This window comes from Centropristis striata, chromosome 5, assembly GCF_030273125.1.
Source record: "Centropristis striata isolate RG_2023a ecotype Rhode Island chromosome 5, C.striata_1.0, whole genome shotgun sequence".
In the NCBI taxonomy this organism is placed as follows: domain Eukaryota; kingdom Metazoa; phylum Chordata; class Actinopteri; order Perciformes; family Serranidae; genus Centropristis; species Centropristis striata.
This window is the reverse complement of record NC_081521.1, coordinates 39,383,089-39,409,583: the sequence shown is the minus strand read 5'-3', so window position 1 is coordinate 39,409,583 and position 26,495 is coordinate 39,383,089. Positions and strand designations below refer to the sequence as shown.

At 37.5% G+C, this 26,495-nt stretch overlaps 2 protein-coding genes across 2 annotated transcripts; one reads left to right on the top strand and one right to left on the bottom strand.

Annotated features, from left to right (window-relative positions):
* Positions 1–4,984: 4,984 nt before the first annotated feature.
* kcnk15 (potassium channel, subfamily K, member 15) lies at positions 4,985–7,493 on the bottom strand. The gene is made up of 2 exons (XM_059333435.1): positions 6,599–7,493; positions 4,985–6,411 (listed from the first exon to the last, which is right to left on the bottom strand). Exons 1-2 carry the CDS (start codon positions 6,894–6,896, stop codon positions 5,402–5,404), a joined length of 1,308 nt encoding a protein of 435 aa, XP_059189418.1. The 5' UTR covers positions 6,897–7,493; the 3' UTR covers positions 4,985–5,401.
* An 11,032-nt stretch (positions 7,494–18,525) lies between these two features.
* ogfr (opioid growth factor receptor) lies at positions 18,526–25,793 on the top strand. Its single transcript, XM_059333710.1, has 7 exons — positions 18,526–18,859; positions 19,671–19,736; positions 19,824–19,905; positions 19,999–20,077; positions 21,169–21,235; positions 22,136–22,284; positions 22,377–25,793. Exons 1-7 carry the CDS (start codon positions 18,731–18,733, stop codon positions 23,479–23,481), a joined length of 1,677 nt encoding a protein of 558 aa, XP_059189693.1. The 5' UTR covers positions 18,526–18,730; the 3' UTR covers positions 23,482–25,793.
* Positions 25,794–26,495: the final 702 nt, after the last annotated feature.

The window sequence follows — 26,495 nt, the reverse complement described above, 5'->3', positions numbered from 1 at the left end:
TTGATTATCTAATGAAATTATGGAAACAAGGCCAGTCAATGATTAAAATGCTCTGTAGATAATGAAAGCATACAGAGCAGCAGTGCATTGGAAAAATCATCACAAACCTGGGTTACATCTGTATTTTCCATTCACTCTCTTTGACACAGTAATACCTGACAGTCAGAGGGATGTGGATCATTGACCACCACCAATAATAAGACGTTTCAGACTAAATGACTGTATCTGAGAGAATGAATGGTTCCTTTTTGCAGGTTAGATCAATGCCTACGGTATCTATTCTCAACCTTGTTTCTAGTATCGATAACAGTGTCACTATATCAAAAAAGTTGATCGGTCTTATGTAGGATCACAAACTTCCATGTGAGAAAGATCAGGTGGTTACAATATGGTGAACCAACATTTTTCTTGGTCCTACTTCTTGGTCCATACAGCATGAATATACATGCATCAGTTGTTGTTTTTTGAAAAGTCAACTACCAACAGCAGGGTAAGGATATGCTAAAGTAGCTCAAACTAATGAAACTGTAAGAGCCTGTCAAAACAACACTGCTATCTTATAATCTTCACCTGTTGCATTGGACTATACTTTCTGTTAGAATTGGCTAAGCTAGGCTCCAGCTACACATGTCCATATGTTTTGGTCTTGTCCTTCACTACATAATTTTTGGACACAGATATTCAACTCTATTTCTGTTTGTACAGGGGTTCAATTTGATCCAACAGCATGTACCGCTTTGTTTGGGGTCTTACCTCCTACTTTGCAGCTTCCTAAATGTAAAGCAGACTTTGTAGCCTTTGTTTCCTTAATGGCTAGACGTTTGATTTTATTGAGATGGAAATCTTCTGCACCGCTTTCTCACTCCTCTTGGATCAGGGACATCCTTCAGTTTGTGAAATTGGAGAAGGTTAGGTGCTCCATACATGGTTCTCTTGCAAAGTTTGATAAAACTTGGGGTCCATTTTTTGCACATGTTGAGGGATTGATTGATTTTTACGGCTATTCCTGAGTAACCACCCTGATTGTCTACTAGTTGTGAGTTTTTCTTGTGTGATTTTGTAGCATGCTGGGAATGTTTTTTATTTATCTCTGCTTAAATGAACATATTATTAGACTTTTATTTAGCAGTGGGTGACCTATTTGTGTTTTTGTTTTGTTCTGTGTATTTGTTGTTCGCTTCCATTTTTATTTATTTAATTATTTATATATTTTATTTTATTTTATTATTTTATATTCATTTTATGTATTATTTTTATTATTATTATTATTATTATTATTTTACTTGTTACACTTGACACTGTTTTGACTCTCGTAATGTCATCTCTTGATTTTGTTATGTCACTGAAAAATCAATAAACAAATGTTTAAAAAAAAAAAAGAATTGGCTAAGCTCAACAAGAAAACTGTCACATTAAAACCATATGTCAATGCCATTTGTAATGTTTTTTTGGTACGATTTGTGTTGTCATTTTCTGCACTAAAGACACATTTTGCAAAATAGCTACCTTTGTTAATTTACCATCCAACCTCACTCGCCAAGAGCCGTGGAAAGACGGACATTTGCATCCTTTTATATCACTTTTTTTTTTTTGTCATCAAATGTGGGCCTTTGTGTTTACTGTGCCACTAACTGTTAGCTGTACCTTCAACGCTATTGATAAGTGCTCAGGGCAGCTCTACTTCTTCATCCTCCCTGGTTCATGGATATTACAGTGACTCATCGCCTTCATCGCCCCCTCAAGATACAAATGATATTACAAGGCAGGACGTTGTAGGGCTAGCTGGTTAGCTCGCTTAGTTCAATAGATATATATGCAACACAATACATCTTTTAATTCATATAAAATGTTACTTCTTCACATTTGTTGATAATGCAAGCTCTTTTTTTAAATGTTTGAAACTAAAATGCTGGCCATATCATTCACATTGCACCTTTTCTATCTATCTATCTATCTATCTATCTATCTATCTATCTATCTATCTATCTATCTATCTATCTATCTATCTATCTATCCATCCATCCATCCGTCCATCTTCCTCATCTGAACATCGTGGGTCAAATGGATGTTTTATGCTGTACAGATTGTAAAATCCCTTGATGCAAATTTGTTGTTTGTTTGTTGGCTATATAAATATGATTGACTTGACTTGTTTGTTCAGCATGTGTTAACTACTGTTTCAACAGGCCCCTGACACCACCAGGTCCCAGGTTTAGACTATTATGAAGTCTTAATTCCTACAGCTTGATGTGTCCACAGAGGGCTGCAGGCAGAAAAATAATTTCCATTAAAAATGCTAAAACTATTCTCATCCATGTTGCAATAAAACCATTCATTGTGTCTGAATTAGATCAAATCACTCTTTTACAGATGAACATCAGTGAGCTCACTGCTGCATTGTCTTATACTGCCCTCTAGTGGCCACATTAGTCTGTGTGGCTTTCCTTTTCTCACCACCTGTAGAGGGCCCTCTTGTCAAAGTTATTGTATCTTTATCTCTACTCTCCTCCCTTTTATATGTCAAGAAATCAGGCAGAATGATGAAAATCCTGTAAATCTGAAAGAAGACAAACACTTCTAATGTGACTTGTTGCACGCAGTGAAGAACGGCTGAGGATTAGAGCATGTGATGTGACAATGTAAGGAAGAGAGGAAACATTTCCATCCGCGAGCAGCCAGAGCAGATGGCATTTCATAACCAATCACCATTTCAGATTCTATTGCCCAATCAGTTTTACATTTATATGTAAAGTAGCTTACTATTCCAGCAGATCAACAGATGGCCTGAAATGTATGCTTGGGGACACTTATGTAAAGACTTCATGATTTCTGTTCCTCGTTTCAAACCAAAAACAGATTTTAAAAATAGCAATGGGAGGCAATGTGCAGATGTTAAGACGCATGATGTGAGTTTGTGTGGTGACAGTACAGAAGGTGTGATGTTTAATGACTTGAAATATTGGTTGCAGCCCTCGTGAATGGAGGTATAGTCTTCTTTTGCTTTTAATTACTTTGTAGCTCAAACAGACAAGAATACAGAATAGGAATAGGCAGAATTAGAAGAGACAAAAGAAAAGTGTTCCTGTAGCCCAGGACTACACAAGTGAATGGATTTTCAAATGGTGCAGGATGTAATCAGATCCTTTTTTATTAAGTAATAGTACTGTAGTAAGTAGTTAAGTGAGTTAGTTTATTATTATTATTATAATTACTATTATTATTATTATATATTATATTATTTTACTTGTAATTACTTTATTTATATTTTTTCATTTTACTTTTATATTGTTTATTATCTATTATATTATATATATATATATTATATACTGTACTATTATTATTATTATATACCGTCTAGTCACTATAGCATTGTTGCATCATATCACCAGTTTAATTATTACCTTCATCTTGCCAACCATCCTACCAACTGATGTTCTTTTTTTAACTTCTTCATCTTTAACTTCTAGATCTATCTATCTATCTATCTATCTATCTATCTATCTATCTATCTATCTATCTATCTATCTATCTATCTATCTATCTATCTATCTATCTATCTAATAAGCATTAAAGTAATTTTTCATGTAATAAATTGCACCCAAAAAAACCTGTTTTCAGATTGTCAAATATGGAGATTTCCAGCTTTTCTCTGTTTATTATCAAACTAATCTGGATATCTCTTTTGACTTTGAGAAGCTGTGAAGGACATTTTCCACTATTTTCTGACATTTTATAGAGCACATTTTTTTAATCAATCGACTGATAAAATAGTCAGCAGCTCTGGTTAATATACTGTTGGGTAGTTTAACAACAACAACCAATATATTTTATAAGGCCATCAATTGTTTTGGGTGTCAAATTAGAGTCTGCAAACAAACAAGTAACTAAGGATTTTAAATTAATGCAGTGAATAATAAAGTACAATATTTGCCTCTGAAGAGTTAAAAAAAAAAGAAGATGCATGAAATAGAAATACTTGAGTAAAATACAAGTATCTCAGGTTTTATTACAATATTTAAAGTGAACTAGTTTAATCCCACCTGTTATTTTCCCAGTAAACCTTAATTTGGTAATTTAATTAAAAAAGGTCAAATTTCAAGGTTAAACGTGAGCTACATTGGTTTGAAATGTGATTACAAATAGCTTTCTTAGCTGTCTTTCAACAGCATCTCAATGACTAAATTATAATGAATGCAATTCAGTATGCAGAAGGTCTTAACGACATATAGTTATAGTTATAGTTATATGTTACTTAGATGTCTTCACTTCACTTTTCAACCAGATTGCTTATTTCAGCTTCCACATCTACACGTCATTCTAATGCTTATGGGTTTGTCATCGTAACCACCTACTGTATATCAGTTAGCTACTGAAAATCCTGCTATAATATTAAAAGTAGTATTACTGGCACATTTTCCCTCTGTACCACTGAGTCAGTCCTATTTTTCTTACAAAAAAACACAAAAGAACAGAGGAAGTGAAATGAACACAAAAGCTTAACAACCTCATACAAGTGAGCTGTTCAGTCACTCAGCAAACTTTGATAATAGAATAAAAACCCTGACACTTTTGATGGTCCTTTCCTTTGGTTTAATAAAACAATACTGTAAGAGACTCACATCAAATCTGACTACAAACCAAGTCTACATGGAAACAACACCTCCCCAACTGGAAAGTGACAATTTTTCCAGGGTTTTGGGAAGTTTATTTGTTACCTGCTACATATCTGTTGTGTGCTACATCCATCAGTCATTTAATAATCATAATCTCTTTACATTAGAGTGCATTGATGCTGAACAATGCACGGAAAACTTATTCCCACCTCCTCTCCATGATAAGTAATAAAAGGATTTATTAAATTCACTGAGCTAAGAAGCCACGTCCCTCATGTGCTTGGTGAAAGTTATTTAAGGCTTTTTAGATATAAAAGTAAAATGACATCTTTGAGCTATGGCATGAAAAGTGTTGGATATTGTCTAGAGTCCACCGAGGATCATTCACGTACCTTCACTGAACAGTTATACAGTCATTAATAATCACTATATCCAAAATATTTTTGTTAAAATTGTAGATTAAAAGCCTAAATGTTGATATCTGTACATAGCACTCATGCATTCACATTGTGTGCTATACATTCTCTGTAGCATGCACTGCACTTTCGCTGACATGCGAGGAACACAGCAGAATCACTAACATAAATAATGTCATGGTAAAAAGGGGATACGCATTCTCATCCATTGCTTAACAATTAAAAAATATTCAATAGCCACAACAGACAACTTATTCGTTTAACAGAATCAGTGTCTTCTGACATGCACAAGGTGTAACACAAAATACAGTGTCATTGAAAATACTGTTTACAGTCAGTGCAAACACTCTCTCTCTCTCACTGTAGTGCTCTTCACACAGACTTTCTCCTCGAACGGGGGAACTCACGGAAGCTGTGCCCAGGTGAGAGCGTGCTTCCTGGGGAAGAAAGTCCAGTGTTGTCCCTGGAGCCTGGCGAGCAGCCCTGGATCCTATAAGAGACTGAATTGTAGTAAACAGAATTGATATGGCAGCCGTGGTGTTCACTGTGAGACATAAGAGGACTATCACAAATCCCCAAACGGTAGCACACACAGGAGCAGAGGGAGCTGAGGCTGGACTCAGGCCTGTGTCTGCCTGCCTTGATCTGAAAATGCAGCCTGTGTGTGCAGGGGCTCCTTTGTCTCTCCTGGTCCTCAGCTGGGGAAGAAATAAGGTTGGTGCGGCTGGTCCCTTCCTCCATCGGGAGTAAGAGCGTACTGTGGCTTCGACTGTGCACCACGTTGCTCCTGTTCCTCTCTCTGTGGCTGCCTCTGCTCTGTTCCCCAACACCATGCAGACCCGCAGACCCATCCAGAAGGCCTCTGTCCCTCTTCAGTGACGCCCTCTCTTGAGCATCTCTGCGCTCATCCTCAGTGTTCATGGTGAGGAAGCGAAGCACCACCAAGTTCAGGAAGGCCCCGATAACAGTCAGCCCCACCAGGATGTACATGAAGCTGAACGCCACGTAGGGCGTTTTCTCCTGCAGGTCCTCCTTTTTCTGCAGGGCCACAAAGTCCCCAAAGCCAATAGTGGTGAGTGTGATGAAGCAGTAGTAGTAAGCATGGAAGAAGCTCCATCCCTCAAAGTGGGCGAAGGCTGCAGCCCCGACACACAGAGTCCCAATGCAGGACAGGAAGCCCACCAGGACCATGTTCTCCATGGACACCTCGGTTCGTCGACAGCCGAAGCACTGCTTCACCTTATGGAGGAGATAGCGAACAAATGTGTTCATCCTTTCTCCCAGGCTCTGGAACATGACCAAAGTAAGAGGAATTCCCAGTACAGCGTAGAACATGCAGAAGACCTTTCCTGCATCTGTGCCTGGTGCTGCATGTCCATAACCTTAATGCAGAAAGATGGAAATGAGAGCAACAATGTGACGCATACTGTAGCAACACTTGCATAATTCTTTTTTTCTATTAGTCTGTTATGAAAACAAGCTTTGCTGTTGCATTGATGTAGAAAATATGAAAGCTCCAGAGTAAAACATCATCCCTCATCTAAACATAGAAGCATTACATCAACTTACCTATGGTGGTGATGACTGTTATAGCAAAGTAAAAAGAGCCAGCAAATTTCCACTGTCTCCCGGCACGATGGGGCTCAGCTTGCAGCACCACTCGCTCGATTTCGCGGTAGTCGTCCTCGGAGAAGCGGTACTTCTTCTTCATCTCGTTGCGCTTCTGCTCCAAGATGCGTCTGCGGGAGCTCTCCGTCTCGGACTCGAGCGCGTCAAACACCGCGGCACCGACCAGCAAGTAGGAGAACATGCAGAGGATGAGCGACAGGGTCCGGACGTTTTGCTTCTTCATCCTCAGTGGCGGCATGAAAGTCGGGAGCAGATCAGGCACAGTTACAGGTGGTGCTGCTCCTCAGCGTAGGCTCCACATTGGTGTTGCAGCCTGTTGCGTAAAACGTAGTAGCAGGAGAGGTGTGTAGGAAAAAATAAAAGCAGGAAATCTGTGATGCCAGGTTCAGATGTCTTGTTTATGTAAAGACATATCCTGCCGTGCGCATTTGGAGCGATCGATGCTCTCGACACTAAGCAAGTGGCTTCAGCTTGCCTCCTCGCATGCGCAAACCAATCCAAAATAAAAAATCTGTGTCTAATGTAAGACACATAGTAAGCCTTGGCACCGATGTTCAGACTTATCGCAGCTGTGTGCAACAAGTGAAGTCCCGGCTCGACCCGGCAGATACCAATCTATCAGGAGGAGGGGGGTCAGCACCATGGACAGCAACCTGCGGGGTTTCACAGCGGAGCGTCAGAGGGAGAGACAGCCAGAGGCCGAGAAACACCGACAATCAGGCTTTACACAGCAACACACGCCGCTAAATGCGATCCTAAAATATGTAAAATAGGTCTGAGGCTCAAGTCATTAAAAATACGTAGGTAGCATGTTGAAAACGAAATAAAATGGCTTTGTTAGTGCTTATTTGCACAGGTTACAAAGCCACTGGGTAAAAAAAGGATTGCGTTGGCTCTATTAAAGGGATCTCAAATAAAATAAATTAAAAATAAAAAGAAGAAGAAGAAGAAGAAGAAGCAGGAAACAAAAACCACAGTAAATTTATTTGACCAGTAAAAAAGTGCATGTAAAAAAAGGATTATGGGGTCCAATTCTGTGCTCAAGACAGAAGCAAAGACAATTGAAATTGAGACAATTATGTAAATAATTGATGTCATCCCGTTTAGATTATAATCGCTTTGCAGTTTTATAATAATAATAATAATAATAATAATAAAATTAAAAATGTAATTATCAAGTAAAAAAAATACACACATGTTTATACATACAATTGTAAACAAGTTGAAATAATAAGAAAGCCAACCGATAAAATTGAGTTTTAAGGAGCATTTTTTAAATAAAAAAAAATCATCCTTATAATAACTACATTTATTTTATCCCCCATTACAAATGAAGACAATAAAATAAAATGTGTACTCATTGTTGCTTTAATGATACATAGCTAGTTCCATATTGCCCCTCTCTCTCTCTCTCTCTCTTTTGCAGAAATAAATACGGACAGTTGGCCACATGACCTAAAAAAATGTACTCATCTAAACTAACAATTAGCTAATGTTTGAGAAAGAGCATGGATATGACTACATTTAGGGAGGGTGGGATCACTAGACCTTTTCAGGGTACCAGCAGTTGCTATTCTGCTTTCAGGGTCCTGTTTAAGGGGTTCAGACTTGGTTTTAAGGTTTGGTTCAGAACTAGGCTTAGGGTAAGGGTAAGTGTGTGTGTGTGTGTGTGTGTGTGTCTGCACATTAGAGAACTGATGCATGCTGGTACAGTGGTTAAATAAACGACATTGTTACACACTACGCTTCTGGAAACCTACTGTAGGTGATGCTGGTTGCCATGGTTACTCATACCAGAAGCACAGACTTGAACTATCAGTGAGGTTGAAGCTAATATGTTAAGCGCAATGATCCGGCCCCTCATCATGTGACTGCATCACAACATCAAAGGCTGTTTGTTTTTTTTCTCCCCTCGTCAAACATGGAAAAGAAAGAAAAGAAACGTTGCTTGTTGCCTGAGATAAAAAGTGAACAGAAGCATCCTCCTTATGTCACAGTCAGTAATAGAAGCACCAGCAGCGTACTGTAGATAGATTACTTTGTGTTCTTTTGTTCCTCTAAAACAGAGCAACCTGCTCTCAGCGGCCCTGTTTTTGTGTTAAGTGGCTAAATCAGCACACTTGCATCCCTGTTGTGATTCAAACCAGCTCTCCATAAATCAATTACATCTCAGCTGATAAGAGAGAAACCTGAAGCCCTAACAGCCGCCCATCAATCCACACAGCTTGTATCCACATCCTTTTCAAAGCCCAAGGACCTGGAACAAAGTGAGGAGGCCCATCAATCCCCATCAGGCCTGGGCTTAAGGATAAGTATTTAGACTCAAAGAGATGCTTCATTGATTTTTTTTTTTTTTTTGCTTTCTCTGTTTTCTGCTCTTCCAGTTACATTTCATTATCACACATACAGTGTTACCATGTCATCTGCATCTAACAATAACAGCTGAAGGGGATTATGGAAATGACATTTACTGTCCACTTCATAATGCCTCTTGATTTTTTTCAATTTTATATGTATTTATAATAATACATTCTGGCACATGAGCATTATTATTGCATACAATGTTACTGTCTAAATTAATTAAATAATTATTATGATTATCTTTTCCAGGGTTGCTGATTGACAGCAGGAGAGTTAGTGGAAGCTTACCTTAGAGCAGCTATTCTCAACCTTGGGGTCGGGACCCCAATTGGGGTCGCGAGATGATTTCTGGGGGTTGCCAAATCATTTTGGAAGTCAGCTCTGTCTCCACTGTGTTAAAGTGTTCATGTGTTAATGTGTTTTAGTCTTTTTGGTCACTTAATGTCTTTTTTTTGTCATTTTGTGTGTTATTTGGTCATTTTGTGTCTTTTTCGGTCATTTTGGGTCTTTTTCGATCATTTTGTGGTCAATTTGTGTCTTTTTTTGGTCATTTTGTGTCTTTTTAGATCATTTTGTGTTCAATTTGTGCCCGTTTTGGTAATTTTGTGTCTTTCTTTAGTCATTTTGTGTATTTTGGTAATTTTGTTTCTTTTTTGGGTCATTTTATGTCTTTTCTGGTCATTTTGTGTCTTTTTTGGTCAATTTGTGTCTTTTTTGTTAATTTTGTTTCTTTTTTGGGTGATCTGAACTGTGCGTGTGAGATTGTGTTCAGTGAGTGGGGGTCGCGGACAACATGCATGTTAAATTGGGGGTCGCGACTCAAAAAGGTTGAGAATAGCTGCCTTGGAGTAATATAGAAACATGTTTTGTTTTTGTTTGTTTTTTAAGCTCCTATCAGAATAATGGATTTCTCAAGAAGCAAAAAAGATTTTTAAAAAGTTACCTAATAAGAAAGGAGGCCTGTGGGCTTACTTCAGGCACACTTGCGTAAAGCCAAGGTATGAGTTATAATGCCTTTATTTGTTAGGGCATATCTTAAATTAACAATAATCAAAAGGAAAACGGCATTTGGCTACTACTTGGCTCCCTGAAAATGTGCCTGAAGTAAGCCTACAGACTTCCCTTTGTCGGTAATATATTTTTCTTATCTTCTTTTCTGGAAAATAATCCTATCAGTCCTATTTTCTATTCATTGTAATTTTGTCATATTATATCACTTTTTTCTCATGTCATGAACTCAAAAAGACCTACCCCATGTTGAGAATATGCAGATGGTGCAAAAAAAAAAACTGTCTTAAAGATGCACATGGCATCATGCGGAGAGAAGAGGACCTTGTGCCTGAAGGCGCATTTCTCTACTAAATAAAACCCATCTGCCAAGTCTGCAGGGAAAAAATGCAAATCTGGCAAAATCCTGGACGAAGGTTTATAGAAATTAAGCTCCTCTGTAAAAGCCAAACTTTTGGAATTGAAAGGTGGTCTTTAGCAAGGAACAGCAGCTGTGCTTTGACAAGGATAGGAGAAAATTACAGACAGGGACAACACAGGAGTGCAAGATGAGGTGGCAGCTTGATACAGAGAGAGGATTAGTGTGTAGATTAACCTGTTGTCAGAGCAGTGAGTGAAAAGAGGACCTGAAGACACAGAGAGATGGACGTTTGTGAATTTTACTGCAAGGGTTTTAATCAAGATACAAATCTGCTGGATTCCTTTGGATACGTATCAGATTTTGAATTCACAGGAGAGGAGAAAATGGGCTTCTGTGCTGCATCCTGTTAAATGAATACAATCAGTGAAATACTGACTAGAAGCTTCCTAATTTTTATGAGCATGTATGGAGAGATAACTTAATTATAATGATTCAGCCATAATTTAAAATTAAGGTATATGTTCATATATTAAAGGGGCAATTCACCTCAAAATAAAAATATATATATCATTTTCTCTTAACCCTTTGATGCACAACATATGGACAACCCTTCTAATACACAACATGGGTCAAAAATGACACATTCATCCATAGTTGATTTAAAATTAAATGACATAATACTATAATAATAGTAATTTGTTTCAAATAGTTACTTTCCACACTCATATATTTAATATATTTAACATGTTTATGTATCATTTTGTCACACATACAGTGTATCTTGAAGGTATCCACAGCGCTTCATTTTTTCCACATTATTTTTATGTTTCAGCCTTATTCCAAAATTGATTAAATTCATTTTTCCTTAAAATTATACACACAATACCCCATAATGAAGTTTTTGACCCATGTTGTGCATGAGAAGCGTAGTGATACAGAAAGGGTTTTTATTCAAAAAGTAAGAAATGAAAACAAAAAATTAGGATGTATGATGATCAAAAACAAGTTGATTTAGGAAAACCTGGAATATTAAATGATAAAATTAATTTATTGCAAAGATATAGAAAAATAAAAACTCAGTCGGGTCACTTTAGACCCATGTTGTGCATCAAAGGGTTAAGTGTATTGCTTTTTTTTCTCACTATATCAGTCTAGATTGTTTTGGTTTTGAGTTGCAGTGTTGGAGATATCTGCTATAGAGATATCTGCCTTCTCTCACATATAATGAAATTAGATAGCACTCCACTTGTGGTGCTTGATTGCCAAAAGATGCATTTGAAAAACCAATGTAGTTTGTTTTTTTTTGCATTCTGAGACTCTTTTCACACAAGCCTAGCCAGGAATTTTACAAATAGCTCATGCAACACATTCCTGGTGAACAGGATTCCCTGAGATGACCCTCTACTCCCGCCCACCGGGATCCTTCAGGGATAAACTCCAGGAAGCAAGAAGCTCGTAGTTACACGGGAGCAGGTAGAGAAGATTGTTCGTACTGAAATCTCTAAATTCTTGTCAGATCTCCTGCAAACACACCCAGACTGAGTTTACATATTTATTATAATCTCTTATGTATATGAACAAATCTTTCCATCTGGATTGAACTCACTGAGAACAAGGCAACAGGGAATCCATTTTATAAACTAGAGGGACTAAATAGCAAACAGCCAATACTGGATGCCTGCAGAGCCCGCTGGTTTCCACAGTAACTAAGACCAAAAATAGAAACCCACACCAGCGGCCATTCAACATTGAATCCCCCTGTGATAATACACGATTCTATTTATATCTTCTAATGGTGAAATACTCCCATGTATAAATGCATCCATCCAATTACTGTCAAAGGATGGATATCATAGTCAAATTATATGTTCATACCCTGAATCTTTCTGTGTGCTGCTGGTCCCAACAGAATGAAAACTGAATCAGTAATAATGAAGATATAACATGTGTAAAAGACACTCAGACTGGATTACTAGATAACTGGACTGTGTTTGAACTGCGTTTGTCAGAGAGAGAGAGAGAATGTGAGTGTTTGTGTGAATGGCTGCAGTGTTTCTAAAGGTTGTAATATAGAAATATCTTATATTTTAATGACACGAGGTCAGATGGTTGATCTGCTTTGATGCACTGTAAAAAAAAAAACGTTGTTTTTACGGTAAAAAACTGGCAGCTGTGGTTGCCAGAGCTTTACCGTAATAAATACGGTGCAACTTTCTTCTAATATTACAGTAAAAAGATATTGACATTGTTGATTTCACATTTAAGATTGCATTTATTCCATTTTTTTCCTGTATAAATAAAAGGTTTTTCCGTCTAAAGATTTGACATATAATTGACAAGAAAATACTTTATAAATGCCGTATAAATTAAAGATTTTACCATTAAATATTACAGTATATTTCTGTTAGATACATGGTGTTTAGTACATTTAACAGTGAGAAAAAGTATTTTTACAAAAAATAAATGCAAAAATTACAGTGAAGCTTTTTGTTACAAACACGGTGCCAATGTATTTTACAGTAATAGAGTAATGTTGTTGTTGTTGTTTTAATTTAAAACCTGTAAAAATACTGTTCTGGCTGATATATACATTTACAGTATTTAATTGTTACTAAAACTGAATTAACCTATTTATCATTTTACGGTCTTTTACTGTCATGGTTTAATAGTTTTTCACCGTAAAATCTACAGACATTTTTTACAGTGTGCTATACAAACGTTTTGTCACACTTTTATAGTCCCTTAACAAAAATATGTAATATTTATTAATATGGGTGTTTTAAATGTTAATTTCCTAATGTATGTATTTTTTTCGACCCTGCCACTCTTGAATACAAATCTTACAGTAAATAAAGCTGAAAGGGGATTAATCGACTATTCAATTTATAGAAAATGGATCAGCGGCTATTTTAACCCATAAGAACCCACAGTGACATGGGTATCACAAACATTTTTAATGTTCTAGTAATATTCATGTATGTTTCCTCAAGTACATAAGTGTGTTTTTTAGTGTTCTACAGCTACAGTAGCTTGTTGAGAAGCCGTCCAATAAGGCAGTGTTATTTATATTTATTTATTCTCGATTTATTATTATTTTGTTACTTAAAAACAAATCTGAAATGGAATTTGTTGTCTAACAGCACTATTATAGTCACACTTTTGATATATGTGGTGGAGATGCAAAGAAAAAGGCAAATTTGTGTTTCTGTAAGCAGAAAATGTGTCTAGTTTATTCATTTAAAAATAAGATATATCATAAGGTCCACTTGGTCTATGGTATATCCCCCATAATTTTCCTTTTTAAGGATTACTGGCTCTGGGTTCTTATGGGTTAAATAATTGGTTAATAGGTTTAATAATTGTTGATGTAATCTTTACAAAAAACAATGAGAGGCTATACTGTATACTGTTTGCTGCTATACTGTGTCTTATTTACAATTAGTTCAACCTCCACAATATTAAGTCATTTGTGCACATCATAGTAGCAGTTTCTCATTCCTTACAACAAATTGCAAATGCTTTTGGAGATGCATAAATTGCTTTCATACAACTCTCTGCCGTTTTATAACTTTATTATTTGCTTACGTCATGGCAGTCAAAAATAACTATACTTGTGAATGCTGGATAGTCATTCCATACAAAACGTATAGTACTTAATTTCATTGTTTGAGTCATTACATACAAAAATGTTGAACTAGTTGTCAAAATCTGTCAAGCAAATTTTAAACATTTTTGAAATCTTTTTTTTTTCCTGAAAATGTCTCCTAAATTGAACAATTTCTCTCAGGTGAACCTCAACTTTCACTGGTGAGAAGGGCTGTGTGAAGCATTAGTTGCAACCAATGATAAGCCAATTCTCTACAATCACTCAGAGCTGAATCCCATAAACCAGGGGTGTCAAACTCTGGCCCGCGGGCCAAATTTGGCCCGCAGTGTAATTTTATTTGGCCCGTGAGGCAATACCAAATTATTATATTATTATTGTAAAATAATGACATTGATGTGTTTTTTATTTGAAATTTGATTTTACATGTCTGCACTATTTAGTTATATATTGTATGTTTATAAGCGTTGCTGGTTCCATATTTAATGTTAAAGCAAAAAATGTTTGGTATATATTAAAAGGTTTATTTGTTCAATGTTGGCCCGCGATTTTATTCAAGTTTTTAATTTTGGCCCATTGTGTATTTGAGTTTGACACCCCTGCCATAAACCCATAAACACTTTACAAGCATATATGAACCAAGCAGGACACAGTGTGGACCATTTCTACAATACTGTGACACAGAAATGAAAGGTCAGCCTGGTGGAAGAGGGGTGAGGGTGCGGGGAGGAAGGGGATGACATCACAGCAGAGTCCTGCAGAGGAGATACTTTCCTCGTTGCATTGCAAGAGATGATATTGTCTGTGATGTAGAGCAGCTATCCTCAACCTTGGGGTCGGGACCCCAATTGGGGTCGCGAGATGATTTCTGGGGGTCGCCAAATCATTTTGGAAGTCAGCTCTGTCTCCACTGTGTTAAAGTGTTCATGTGTTTTTGGTCACTTAATGTCTTTTTTTGGTCATTTTGTGTCTTTTTCTGGTCATTTTGTGTATTTTTTGGTCATTTTGTGTCTTTTTAGGCCATTTTGTGTCTTTTTTTTGGTCATTTTGATTCCTTTTTTGGTCATTTTCTGTCTTTTTTGGTCATTTTCTGTCTTTTTTGGTCATTTTGTTTCCTTTTTTTGGTCATCTTGTTTCTTTTTTGGGTGATCCGAGTGGGGGGTCGCGGACCACATGCATGTTAAATTGGGGGTCGCGACTCAAAAAGGTTGAGAACAAAACTGACCCATACTTCGTCTATTTGTGCCAGGCACGCTCTATTACAGTGGAAGGTGCTTCACAGAGCCCATTTCACCAACGCTAAATTGGCAGAAATATATCCAAGTCACAGTGATGCCTGTAACCGTTGTAAACAGTCCCCAGCCGACCATGTGCACATGTTCTGGTCATGTCCGAGGCTGACCAACTTTTGGTCCAGTATATTCCAAACTCTCAAACAGGCTTTCAATGTAAATTTAGAACCAAATTCCCTGACTGCTCTTTTTGGTCTTCCTCTGTCTAAGAATCTCCCTGTTTCTGTACAGCGTGTCATGGCCTTTACCACCCTGCTGGCCAGGCGTGCCATTCTACTCAAATGGAAGCATGTTTCTCCACCGACCCATAACAGTTGGATACGGGAAATTTTACAATGTCTAAAGTTAGAGAAGTTAAGGTTCTCACAGAAGGGATCTCTGACAGCATTCCATAAAACTTGGGACCCACTGCTGGCCTATATTAGCAACAGTCTTATTGTGACTCCTGATGATGCCGAGGACGCTTCTTAATTCTTGGAAAGAGAGAGTGCCCCCCCCCCCCCCCCCATATTTTTTTTTTTTTTTTTTTTGTTTATTTTATTTATTTATTTTTTTGTCTTAACCATACTTCAGTATTTACTTATGTTGCTGTATGTTGTGTAATAATTTAGTTGTGATTACATCTGACGTGGGTTGTTGGGAGGGATAGTGGGATTCATGTTGGGGTTCTCTTTTTGTCTTGTTCTCTTTTATTTTAGTACTTCACTCTAAGGCAGACGCTTTCCAACACAATGTGTAACTGAGATTTTATTCTGTACTGTCTGCAAAAACTCAATAAAGAAATTGGGAAAAAAAAAAAAAGGTTGAGAACTACTGATATAGAGGAAACTATGTGGCCAGACAGAGAGGAACATCTTGATGTGCATGAATGATTTACATCACTATGTATGTTGTATGTTCAGTTCCAATATGTACTGCAATATTGTTTACAATTGTGCACAGCTCTACCCAAAGGGAGTTTATTTTTGCTATAAATAAGGGTGTATTTTTTCATACACTAAATACAGTAATGTGTAACTTTACTGTAGTTTTCAAATGGCTGTGCTAATAGTATAAAGTGCTGTCTTGAGCATTTTCAGGTAATGTTACCAAGATCTGACTTTTTTGCATTGGAAAACATTTAAACTGTCATAACGAAAACATGACAAAGCCATTTGACTATCTTGGTGGTCAGGACTTTTTATGTTGATGACACTGACACTTTCATTGACATGAATACTTGCTTTTGAGTAATGAGCTATCCAATTTGAGCAAGTGACACACTTATGCAGGTTATCAACCAGGTTTTGCAGTTTGTACTAATTGCTTTGAGAAATGTATTTACCGTTGTGCAAATGTAAATAGTGATGTGAGAAATGCACCAAAGTGACTAGGAAAACTGTAATTTGGGATTTGGGGCTGTTGAGAACACTACCTTGTGGAAATGATGGACAATTTTGAAGGACTTTTTTGCTGTAGTTGATCAATTTAGAAAAAATAAGCACATTAAAATGTTGATTTATTATCATCCCCAGATATTAAGCTACATTTTGAATACATAAAAATATATTAAATAAAGACCTGTCACTTTGAGGATATAAAAGCAGCAAATCATAAGATTTTCTCTTAAATAGGATGTAGATATATAGATAGATCTATCTAGGATAGATAGATAGATAGATAGATAGATAGATAGATAGATAGATAGATAGATAGATATACAGTTGTTGTTGGTTATATAACAGACAAGTGAAATAGTTTTCCTACCTAAGATTGGGTGCCTGACTCATATCAGATGGTTTGCAGTTTTATTACCATCAACCAACACAGCAAGTGTGCTGCCTTCCGGTTTTGTTGGAAAATATAATTATTCATTAGAAAGCACATTAAGAACCGTATTACGTACCAAATAACACCGCGATTGAGTACAATTTAATAAAACAACAGTTCACAGGAGAATACATTCAAGCCAAGAGGGAAATAATTAGCTTCCTGAGGTCAATTGATGATGAACTCCAGTAGCATCAATAAACTTTCCTTCCCTTCCTTATCTTAAACTCTAGCTATGGTTTTACCGTAAGACAGCAACATTCCTGGTGTATAATGTTTCTACTCTTGAACACACAAAATATTTCTTTCAAAGGCTACCTTACTTCTGCATTTTTTATATAATCCATACCTGTATATACCGCATTTTTATATAATTCATATATTGCACTATGATTCACTTAATTACTGCTTAAGCACTCCTGGTTGGATGCTATCTGCATTTCGTTGCTTTGTACTTGTGACATGTGCAATGACGATAAAGTTGAATCTAATCTAATCTAAAACTAGGACTGCGCGCAGTACTGAACGGGCCCTCGCAGAGTGGAGCCGTCGGGGGAGGCGCCGTCAGGGGAGGGCACATCGGACGCGGCGCTGTTGGCTCAGTCCCTATGCGTACCAAATTGCGTGTCTCCTACCACTGTGCTTGTGGTAGGTGTAAAACATGTTACTTCCTGTAGCAGCAGGGGGCGCTATGACTGTGTGTGACTATTGACCCGTGGGTGTGTCCCGGGCTGGACCCCAATCACGTGTGTTAAATTTGGGACAGATTGGACAATGTATGGTCAAGTTATTCAGTCTGGTGTTAGATGGCGAGACGCCATATTTTGCTGCCATGCCACGCCCACATAGTGTGACCGTCGGGTAAGATTTATACAACTTTTGATCCCAAAGGCCTTGTGATGGTACTGACCAAGTTTGAAGTCAATTGGATAAAATCTGTAGGAGGAGTTCGTTAAAGTATGCGACCTGGAAATGGGCAAAAACAGCAGGAAACGCCATTTTCGATCCAAGATGGCCGTCTTCCTGTTCGTTTTACGGTATGGGTTCTTGAGACTTTTTGGTGCATCTTGCCATGATACATATATGTACCAAATTTCGTGTCTCTACGACATTCCTGTGCGAGGGGCTGAATTTTCTTGACTTTCAAGGGGGCGCTGTTGAGTCATTTTGCCACGCCCATTCCCGCGAATACCAGAATACGAAATTTTCATGGGAGATTGACGTATATTCCAAATATGGGGGCGTTTTTGAATATGATAAAGCCCCCAAAAAGGCTATCAATACCCGGAAAAAAAATAATAATAATAAGAATAGACGGACCAATTACAATAGGGTCCTCGCACCGTTAGTGCTCGGTCCCTAATTACTTTCCGGTTATATTTACCGCAAAAGCGCGTCAAGATATGTGAAGTTTGATATTTTCTACTCGCAAGGGGAGCACTTGAAGGCAGCACACAGACTACTGCAGCCGCCAACGGTGCTGCTGTCTTGACTATGGTAGACTGAAGACGGATGGTCAGGGCCGTCCTCGTCTAACCTGATCATGCAAGTGTAACTTGATTCATGCTCGTTTGCAGTGCTGAACCAGGTTACACGATTATTTAGCCGCAGCTAGTCATAAAGCGCTTGTTCTGACCATGGAGGACGACTGTGTTTGCGAGTACGACTCGACCTGGGACACCGAGAGTGATGGAGACGACCCGGCCGGAGAGAGCCAGACCCGCCGGTCAAGTCAAGACAAAAACAAATCCGGCTGGTCTTTAGCTGTACGCGCTTTAAATATTACTCAACCGAACCGTAACGTACTTATTGCTTGCCATGGCATGGGATATGTGCACTTGTAACTCATTGCTTCTGCAGCCGGCTAGGCGTTTGCTAATGCTGCCATGGCTGCAAAGCTAATGATAGCTTTCTGCCTTTCTGCTGCAGGCTGGCTAACTAGCCTAGCTAGCCGCTGACGTTAGCTTACTCTGAGGGGTTATAAATCGCTGGCGTTACGCTTAAATATGCATGATGTGCTGCTTACAGTGATTATTATGCATATTGTGTAATATGTAAATATTAGATGGGTGTTAATGCATTTTTGTGGGAGTGGGAAATGGATTAGCTTGGCCTTACATGTCGTCAAACTGTTAAAATAATAAGTCATTTTTGTCAAAATTGTTTTTTCCCCTAAATCATCTCCTCATAGCCACCTATGGTAAAATCTCCTACATCCTCATGTGATTTTACCCCTTTAAGATAATGGCCTATGTTAAGTGTGTGACTTAAGCAGATTTATTATGCCTAAATCAAAATAAAATATGACTTAGGCAATTTTTTGAACATGCCTTTGTGACTTACGCAAGGTATGGTAACACTTTATTTTGAAGGTGTCTACATAAGAGTGGCATGAGTGTGTCATTAACATGACATGGGATGTGTCATGAACATTAATGACACTTTGAAGTAACATTAATGCTCATGATGCTTAATGATGGCACGACTTGTCATAGTAGTTTCCACCAACATTGAAAACACGCACTATTTCTTATACGTGGAGATGCAGGTTAATTTCACTTTCACTTTTACTTGCAGTGGCATCACACCCCCCGAAACATGAGAGCAGCAAAAGACATGCAGAACTACAGAAGAGGATATCCTGTAAGTAGCAGCAACGTTATCTAACCAAAGCTATTCTGTCCACCGCAACTGAACGAGCTCATAGGGTTTTTTTTCTCCTTTTGACAGAATCTTACAGATGAGGAGTGCTCAGAAGACAAAATGAACAATTTGCAGTTTTATCTCAATAAATTCCCCTCTGCTCCTGATGGTAACATATGAAGAGATATTCATACAATATATTTTCAGTGTTTGGGAATGTCTGTGTGCAGTGATGTGATGTTTTCCTTATCATGTGGTGCAGATGTCTACATTGAATCATTTCATAAGGAATGGAAAAATGACTACAAAAGACTGGAGAGAGTTCACTCCTACATTCAGTGGTATGTATTGTCTACTTCTTGGGATGTGTGTTTTGGCTGTGTCCAGTCTGATGTCACAAAGCTAGTGCCATTTTATTGTGATGACCTTGCAATCAGAAGCACTTTACACACACTTTTAGCAAGGAGTGTGCTACTAAAACACAAAGAAACAAGGTGTACTTGTCTTAATTAGCAAAATGCTTGCCCCGTAACCATTGTCTGTTACAGGTAGGGTGGGGTTCTATTGATGATGATAATAATAATTATAATAGCGCTTTATCTACAATAAAAACCCAAAAGCATCAGCAATAAAAAGTAGAAATAAAACCTAATATATAATGAAACCGTTACAAAAATACTCCAACATACAGAGTGCTAAATGGAAAGGGTGATACAAGGACAGACAGGAAAAACAAAGTGGCCTCAGTGAGGAGAGAAGAATTTAATAGGTCAGCAGTGTAGGTAGGGGTTAGGCCTTTTTATGCGTTAAAGGTTATTTGTAAAAATCAATTCTGAATTTTACTGGTTGCCAGTGCAGATGGGTTAATACTTTTAGAATTCTAGCTGCAGCATTTTGCTTTTTGACTGAGACAGGCAAAGAGAGAGTTGCAATATTTTAGATGTAATGAAATAAAAGCATGAATTACCGTCTCTGAATCAGAACGAGACACGATACATCTCTAGGTTGAATGAGTAAAATGAAAAGTGCTGCAAAATAAGAAACTGCCAGTAAGAAAAGTCAGGAGATTATGACTTGCTTTTAAAGCACTTTTAGTGATAGAAAAGCAGTTATTCATTTATTTGGGCCAGATTGAAAAGATCAAGGTAAAAAACTACCCTTTTTAGTTATTACATTAACATTAATTTCCAGTGGTATCCAGGAGGATGCCATGATGATGATGATGGTGTTTCAGGATGATCCAAGATGTTTTATCAGAAGAAATCATGAGGCTTCAGAGTTGTTTGTCATATGTTTTATGGGATACGGCACAATGACTAGATTCTACATTAAGGTTATGAAAAATTGCAGGGACAGCTGATGTCATCCTCACTGAACAACTGTTAGTTTCATTAGATGTTAATTATTTTTTTGTTGTTTCTCTCTTGAAAAGGCTGTTTCCACTGCGAGAGCCGGGGGTCAATTACATGGCTTCAGAACTCACCAAGAAGGAAATTGAGGTAAGTGTATCAGAGGAAACAATGTGTCTAAATGAATACTTTACCAAACAGTTAATTGTGCATAATTTGGTTGTCAACAGTGACTTACAGTTTTTTAACATCAACAAAGAAAATGTGTTTAACCATTTATATATATGCAACAAAGTCATATCTGACGAGTGCAAAGCCAGAATCGAATCTCTGAGAACTAATATAAGAACTCCTGAGACCCAAGCTTTTGTTTGGTATGTATTGTTAGTTTCTCCTAGATATTTGATATTATGGATTTGTAGGACATAAGTACAAAAACTAAGCAATGTCTTTGAACAGGAAGTAGTTTTTGAAAAAAAAAGAAATCGGTTAATGTTACTGTATAACATAATTAATTCACCAGTGTATACAACATTTACTCCCTCTCTTTGGAAGAACGATAGTAAAAGTCTATTCGTTCTCAAATGTGTACTTCCTGATTAGCAGAGTCGTAGCTTGTTGCTATCGCTAAAAATAGTCAAACTTGCACAGAATATCAAGCTACAAACATTATTAAGCACAAATGAACAAGTTTTAACCATAAATGAGATCAGATTTTGTACCTGGTCCACTTTTGTCTGGGGATAAGCTGTTGATTGACTTTAGCAAGGTGCTGCCATCTGGTTTTTACACTAATTGATTTATTGTGCTTTTTCTAGAGTGTGTACTACTGAGGACAACATGTTATAGTTAAGCAGAATTAAGTATAAGGTCCTTAAAACCTAAAATGTAATGTCCACATATGAGGACGCAGGGTCACAGGAGGTTATGTCTAATGTGCAGATAAAAAACCTCTTCTGTCTGTTACTTTCGTGTGATTACAAAAGTTATGGAAATGCCCTACATTTAGTTTTTTATACTCTATTATGCTTCCACTGTTTCTGCTCACAGGCGTTCAAGAAGAATGAGGATGCTAAAAAGAGACTAGTGGAGTCCTATGAACTCATGTTAGGCTTCTATGGTATGCGTTTGGTCAACAAAGAGACGGGTGAAGTGAAACGAGCAGATAATTGGAAGGAGCGATTTGGAAACCTGGAGCGGTAAATATTAAAAGTTCCTCATAGAAAAGAAAACATCAACAATGTCGCTTCTGTTTTTGTGAGTTTAGCTGTAACTGTTTGATCTCTTGCAGGAATATGCACAACAACCTGCGCATCACTCGCATCCTGAAGAGCCTCGGGGAGCTGGGCTTTGAACACTACCAGGCCCCACTTGTGCGCTTCTTTCTGGAAGAGACCTTAGTCAAAAAGACCCTTAGCAGTGTTAAACGCAGCGTGCTGGACTACTTCCTGTTTGCTGTTTTGGACAAGCAGAAGCGTCAGGAGCTTGTGCGCTTCGCCTACCTTCACTTTGAGCCAAAGGATAAGTTTGTGTGGTGTCCCAGAAAGATTCAGAAACAATTCAGGAAGGCAGAGAAGCGATCTGATGCTGTAGGGAACGGAGATGGAAAAGATGAAGCTTATTCATGGAGTAAAAGCAAAGATGGAGAAGCAGTTGTGCAGCAAAAAGAGGACGGACTGGATAACAACACAAAGACTCAGAAAGGAACTGATAAAACGACAAGTAAGGATAAAAATAAACTCTCTGAGGCATCCCCGGAGTCAAAACCGGAAACTGAGACTGTTGGAAATGGAAACGCTGAGGCTGAGTCTAATAATGAAATTTTGGGGAATGGAAATGACTCGACAGATGACGTTGATGAAATGGATCAGTCATCCAGTCCTGAGTCAGGGACAGAAAAAGCTGAGCCCTGTGTGAACAGTGAGGACACATTAACCAACGAGTCGAAGGACGCCATCCAGGAACCAGACAACAATATGCAAACAGAGGGAGACACAGACACTGAAAAACCTCCGAAGAAGAAGAGAGAAGATAACAAGGTGCTGCCAAGCAACGGCTCTGCTGGGGACGCCGCCAGTGGGCCGATGGAGGAGAAAACTGGTGTTAATAAAGCTACCGGTCAAATGAGCCCATCGGCACAAACCCCCCATAAGACTTCAAAACATTCACCTTCTCTTTCTTCTGGAAGAGAGGAAAAAATCCCAAGGACTGATTTTAATCAAGTGCCAGATAAAAAGGAAGAAGAAGAAACGCCGCAGGCAAATGTTTCTGCTACAAATGGGTCAGTGACGAGCACCGATAAAGGTGCTGATGAACAGACGAACGGGAAGGAGGCGGAGGATATTGATATGGAATCAAACCCTTCAAGCTCAGACCAAAATGTGAGCAGTTCATGAATAAACTGGATGATTGGAGAAAATACATTAAGATGAGCTTAAATGAAATGTAATATAGGGACAGAGTATGAGTTAAAAAGACTTCCTGGGCCTTATTTCTACTATATTTGATGTTTAGATATTGATTCTTTTCATTATGAAGGAGTATATGAATTCATTAATTTGCTAAATGTGGGATTGGTTGTGACTCAGTTTCCACATGGCTATCAGACAATATTAAAGGAGGAGGCTGGTGATATTCTATATTTTTGGTGTTGTCAGCAAGTCCCATGAAAATGTCAAACTAGCAGGAGACTCAACACACTGCACTGACAGTAAACATGTTAGAATAATTGGAATTAGCCCTCTAGAGTCACCAAAAAACCAACAGTGCATTACTCCATTTCTAAATACTTTGTGACTACCTTATCTTCTCTTACCCCATTTCCAACAACATGGAATCGGGCCTATTCTAATTAGCGCACCCAATTTTAAACCATTTAGAGCAGTTTGATCCCCCAAAAAACAGTTTGGAACTTGTAAAGTTGGTTTCATGCTGGAACAAAAAAATAGCAAGTGCGAACCTAAGTGGCAATGCCATATTCTACAGGTTGGAAATAGAGGATGGAGTCTTGCATGTAATAGTCTTGTACATCTTCCTATCAATAATAGTTGGTTCATTCTTGTTTTTTTGATAAAAAGAAATACTTGGAATAATTGAAAAAAAAGCACCAAGGTTCCAAGAATCCTGATTGTAAATGTTCAAATACCAGGGCTAATTTGGTGAAAAAGGGTTATTAGTGACTCGCTGTTCCAAGCACTTGAAACCTTAAAAATCGACCATATATATGTATTTATTTATATTTAAAAGCCTAAATAATTTCACTGCGGATAGCTTTTTTTTTTTTTTTTTTCAAATGTGATTGTGTTTTTGTTGGGGGCTATTCAGGGTTTTGGGAGTATTTACAGCAGCAGGATATTGCATGTGGTATTGACTGAGAATGAACTGTTGTGCCCCTGTTCATTCTAATGAAGGAACATGTGAGTCGGTGCAAGTGTGGCTCATTGATGTGTTTTTAATAGTTTTTGGGCAACAATGAGAGAATATTGACAAAGGCATAAGCTACTGTATGTGAGGCTTTGAATACACAGATAAATTGTTTTTCTTTGGTCTGTTCATGGGATTTGTCAACAATAAGAAAAATATTGAATATTACCAGACTTGTCCTTTTGAAGTAGTAATGACTAAGGCTGATATTTAATATCTCTACAGAATACATAAAGCACTATTATTAATGTATATCAATGAAATGATGTTTTCAGCATTTTTAATTTTTAACACCTTAATACTTTCACAATTGAACAATTGTTTTGCACTGAAAAATAATTAATTTTTTCTTCTCTTTGGGCTGTTTTTGTGTGAGTAAAAATAATCTGTACTGGTTTGTGTTTCTGCTGGACCCCACTGTTCAAATAGATTTGAAGACTGAATGTCACTTAAGTTTCAATAATGTTGCACAATCTGTATTTTTATATGCAGATTTGGGAAGCGGAAGTTGAACAATTGAGAGCCTTGCCAAAAAATGTGATAAAGACTGGTTGATTGTACAATATGTATGTCTTCTCGGCAGAACTGATAAAGCTTTGGCTATAATTTAAAGTCCGCTGTATGTTTATCTGATATGAGTGAAAATTTGCAAGCCAGGTTAAGTATATTGATGCATCTTTTTATATTTGCACTTCATTTTCACTATTAATTATTGAAGTTATGGTATTTACAAATGAACTGGTAATAACTACAAAAGTGCTGAATTGTTTCTATATGACTTTTTTTCCCTCCCAAACTAAATCCCTGGCTGTTGACAAAGCAGAATAAAGTTATACTATTTTTTGAAGCTTTTATGAAATTAATCTGTGCTTAGCAAAAGTCTGAGTCCTGTTATAGTTTATTTAATTGCAATTCTCAGGATAACACTGTGGTAGATGTCAGCTAAGCTCCTATTACTGAGCCTCTTTCCAAGTGCAGCAGCATATTGTCAGAAATATCCGTTTTCCCCAGAAAACAGACCACGTCTTAGTGAGGCTGCATGACTCACAACAGAGGGAAGAAGAAAGATGTTGAATTTAGAGATCGATGCAGCACAACTTGTTCGGATCAGTGTTGAGTTGAGGGTGTGAGGAAGGACAGTAAAAAATACATACCTACTGTTAGAGTTTGAGCTTGCTGTTTGTTGCATTGTCCATGCCAACCTCTATCTATAGCTCTACCTGTTTGGAATATCATAAATAAACTTTTAACACTTTTTGTTGACTTATTTTAAGGTTAGATTAAGTGCTCAGATTCCTTTATGGCAAAGGAAGCAAATGTAGGCCTTTTAAAATCTCTTCAGGGCTTTTTAAAGTCTCAAAATAATGAAGGCTGCTCCTTTTTTGTGCTTTCTGTTTGGTTGAATAGGGCTAAAAATGCACAATTGTTTTCATTAGTGATTAATCTGCTTATTCTTGCTTAATCCTTTTCAATATAAAATGTCAAATAGCGAGAAATGTTCATCCCACTTTCCAAAGTTCAAGGTGACGTCTTTAAATGTCTTGCTTTGTCATTCCTGACATATTCAGAATAATATGATACAAAACAGAGGAAACCATCTCTATCTTTGAGAGGCTGATAACATTTTCTTTTGACTTGAACAATTATGTGATTATCAAAATATTAGATTTTCTGTTGATGCGATCAGAGTAATTAGTTGAGCAACAGAAAGTTAATCTGCAATCATTTTGATAATGGAGTTAAATATTTCAAGCACAAATACGGGACATTAATTTGTTAAAGCAGCTGTTCTTTTAGTCTTATGTGATAATAAAAATGACTATCTTCAGGTTTTGGACTCGTTATTAGACATCACCTTGGGTTTAAGGAAATTAGAATTGGGATTTTCATTCATTTATTTCAGTGTTTTTTGATATTCTATAGAGCAAACTGTCCATTGATGGAGAAAATAATCTGCACTGGGCACTTGACAGGGGGATCTAAGAAA

Bases quoted from the DNA above. Each gene is read 5' to 3' on its own strand.
- kcnk15 (XM_059333435.1), bottom strand. From the start codon at position 6,896: ATGCCGCCACTGAGGATGAAGAAGCAAAACGTCCGGACCCTGTCGCTC. The intron at 6,412-6,598 runs GTAAGTTGATGT...TTCTGCATTAAG, and splicing joins AACAGTCATCACCACCATAG to GTTATGGACATGCAGCACCA.
- ogfr (XM_059333710.1), top strand. From the start codon at position 18,731: ATGGAGGACGACTGTGTTTGCGAGTACGACTCGACCTGGGACACCGAG. The intron at 20,078-21,168 runs GTATGTATTGTC...TCTCTTGAAAAG, and splicing joins GTTCACTCCTACATTCAGTG to GCTGTTTCCACTGCGAGAGC. The intron at 21,236-22,135 runs GTAAGTGTATCA...TTCTGCTCACAG, and splicing joins TCACCAAGAAGGAAATTGAG to GCGTTCAAGAAGAATGAGGA.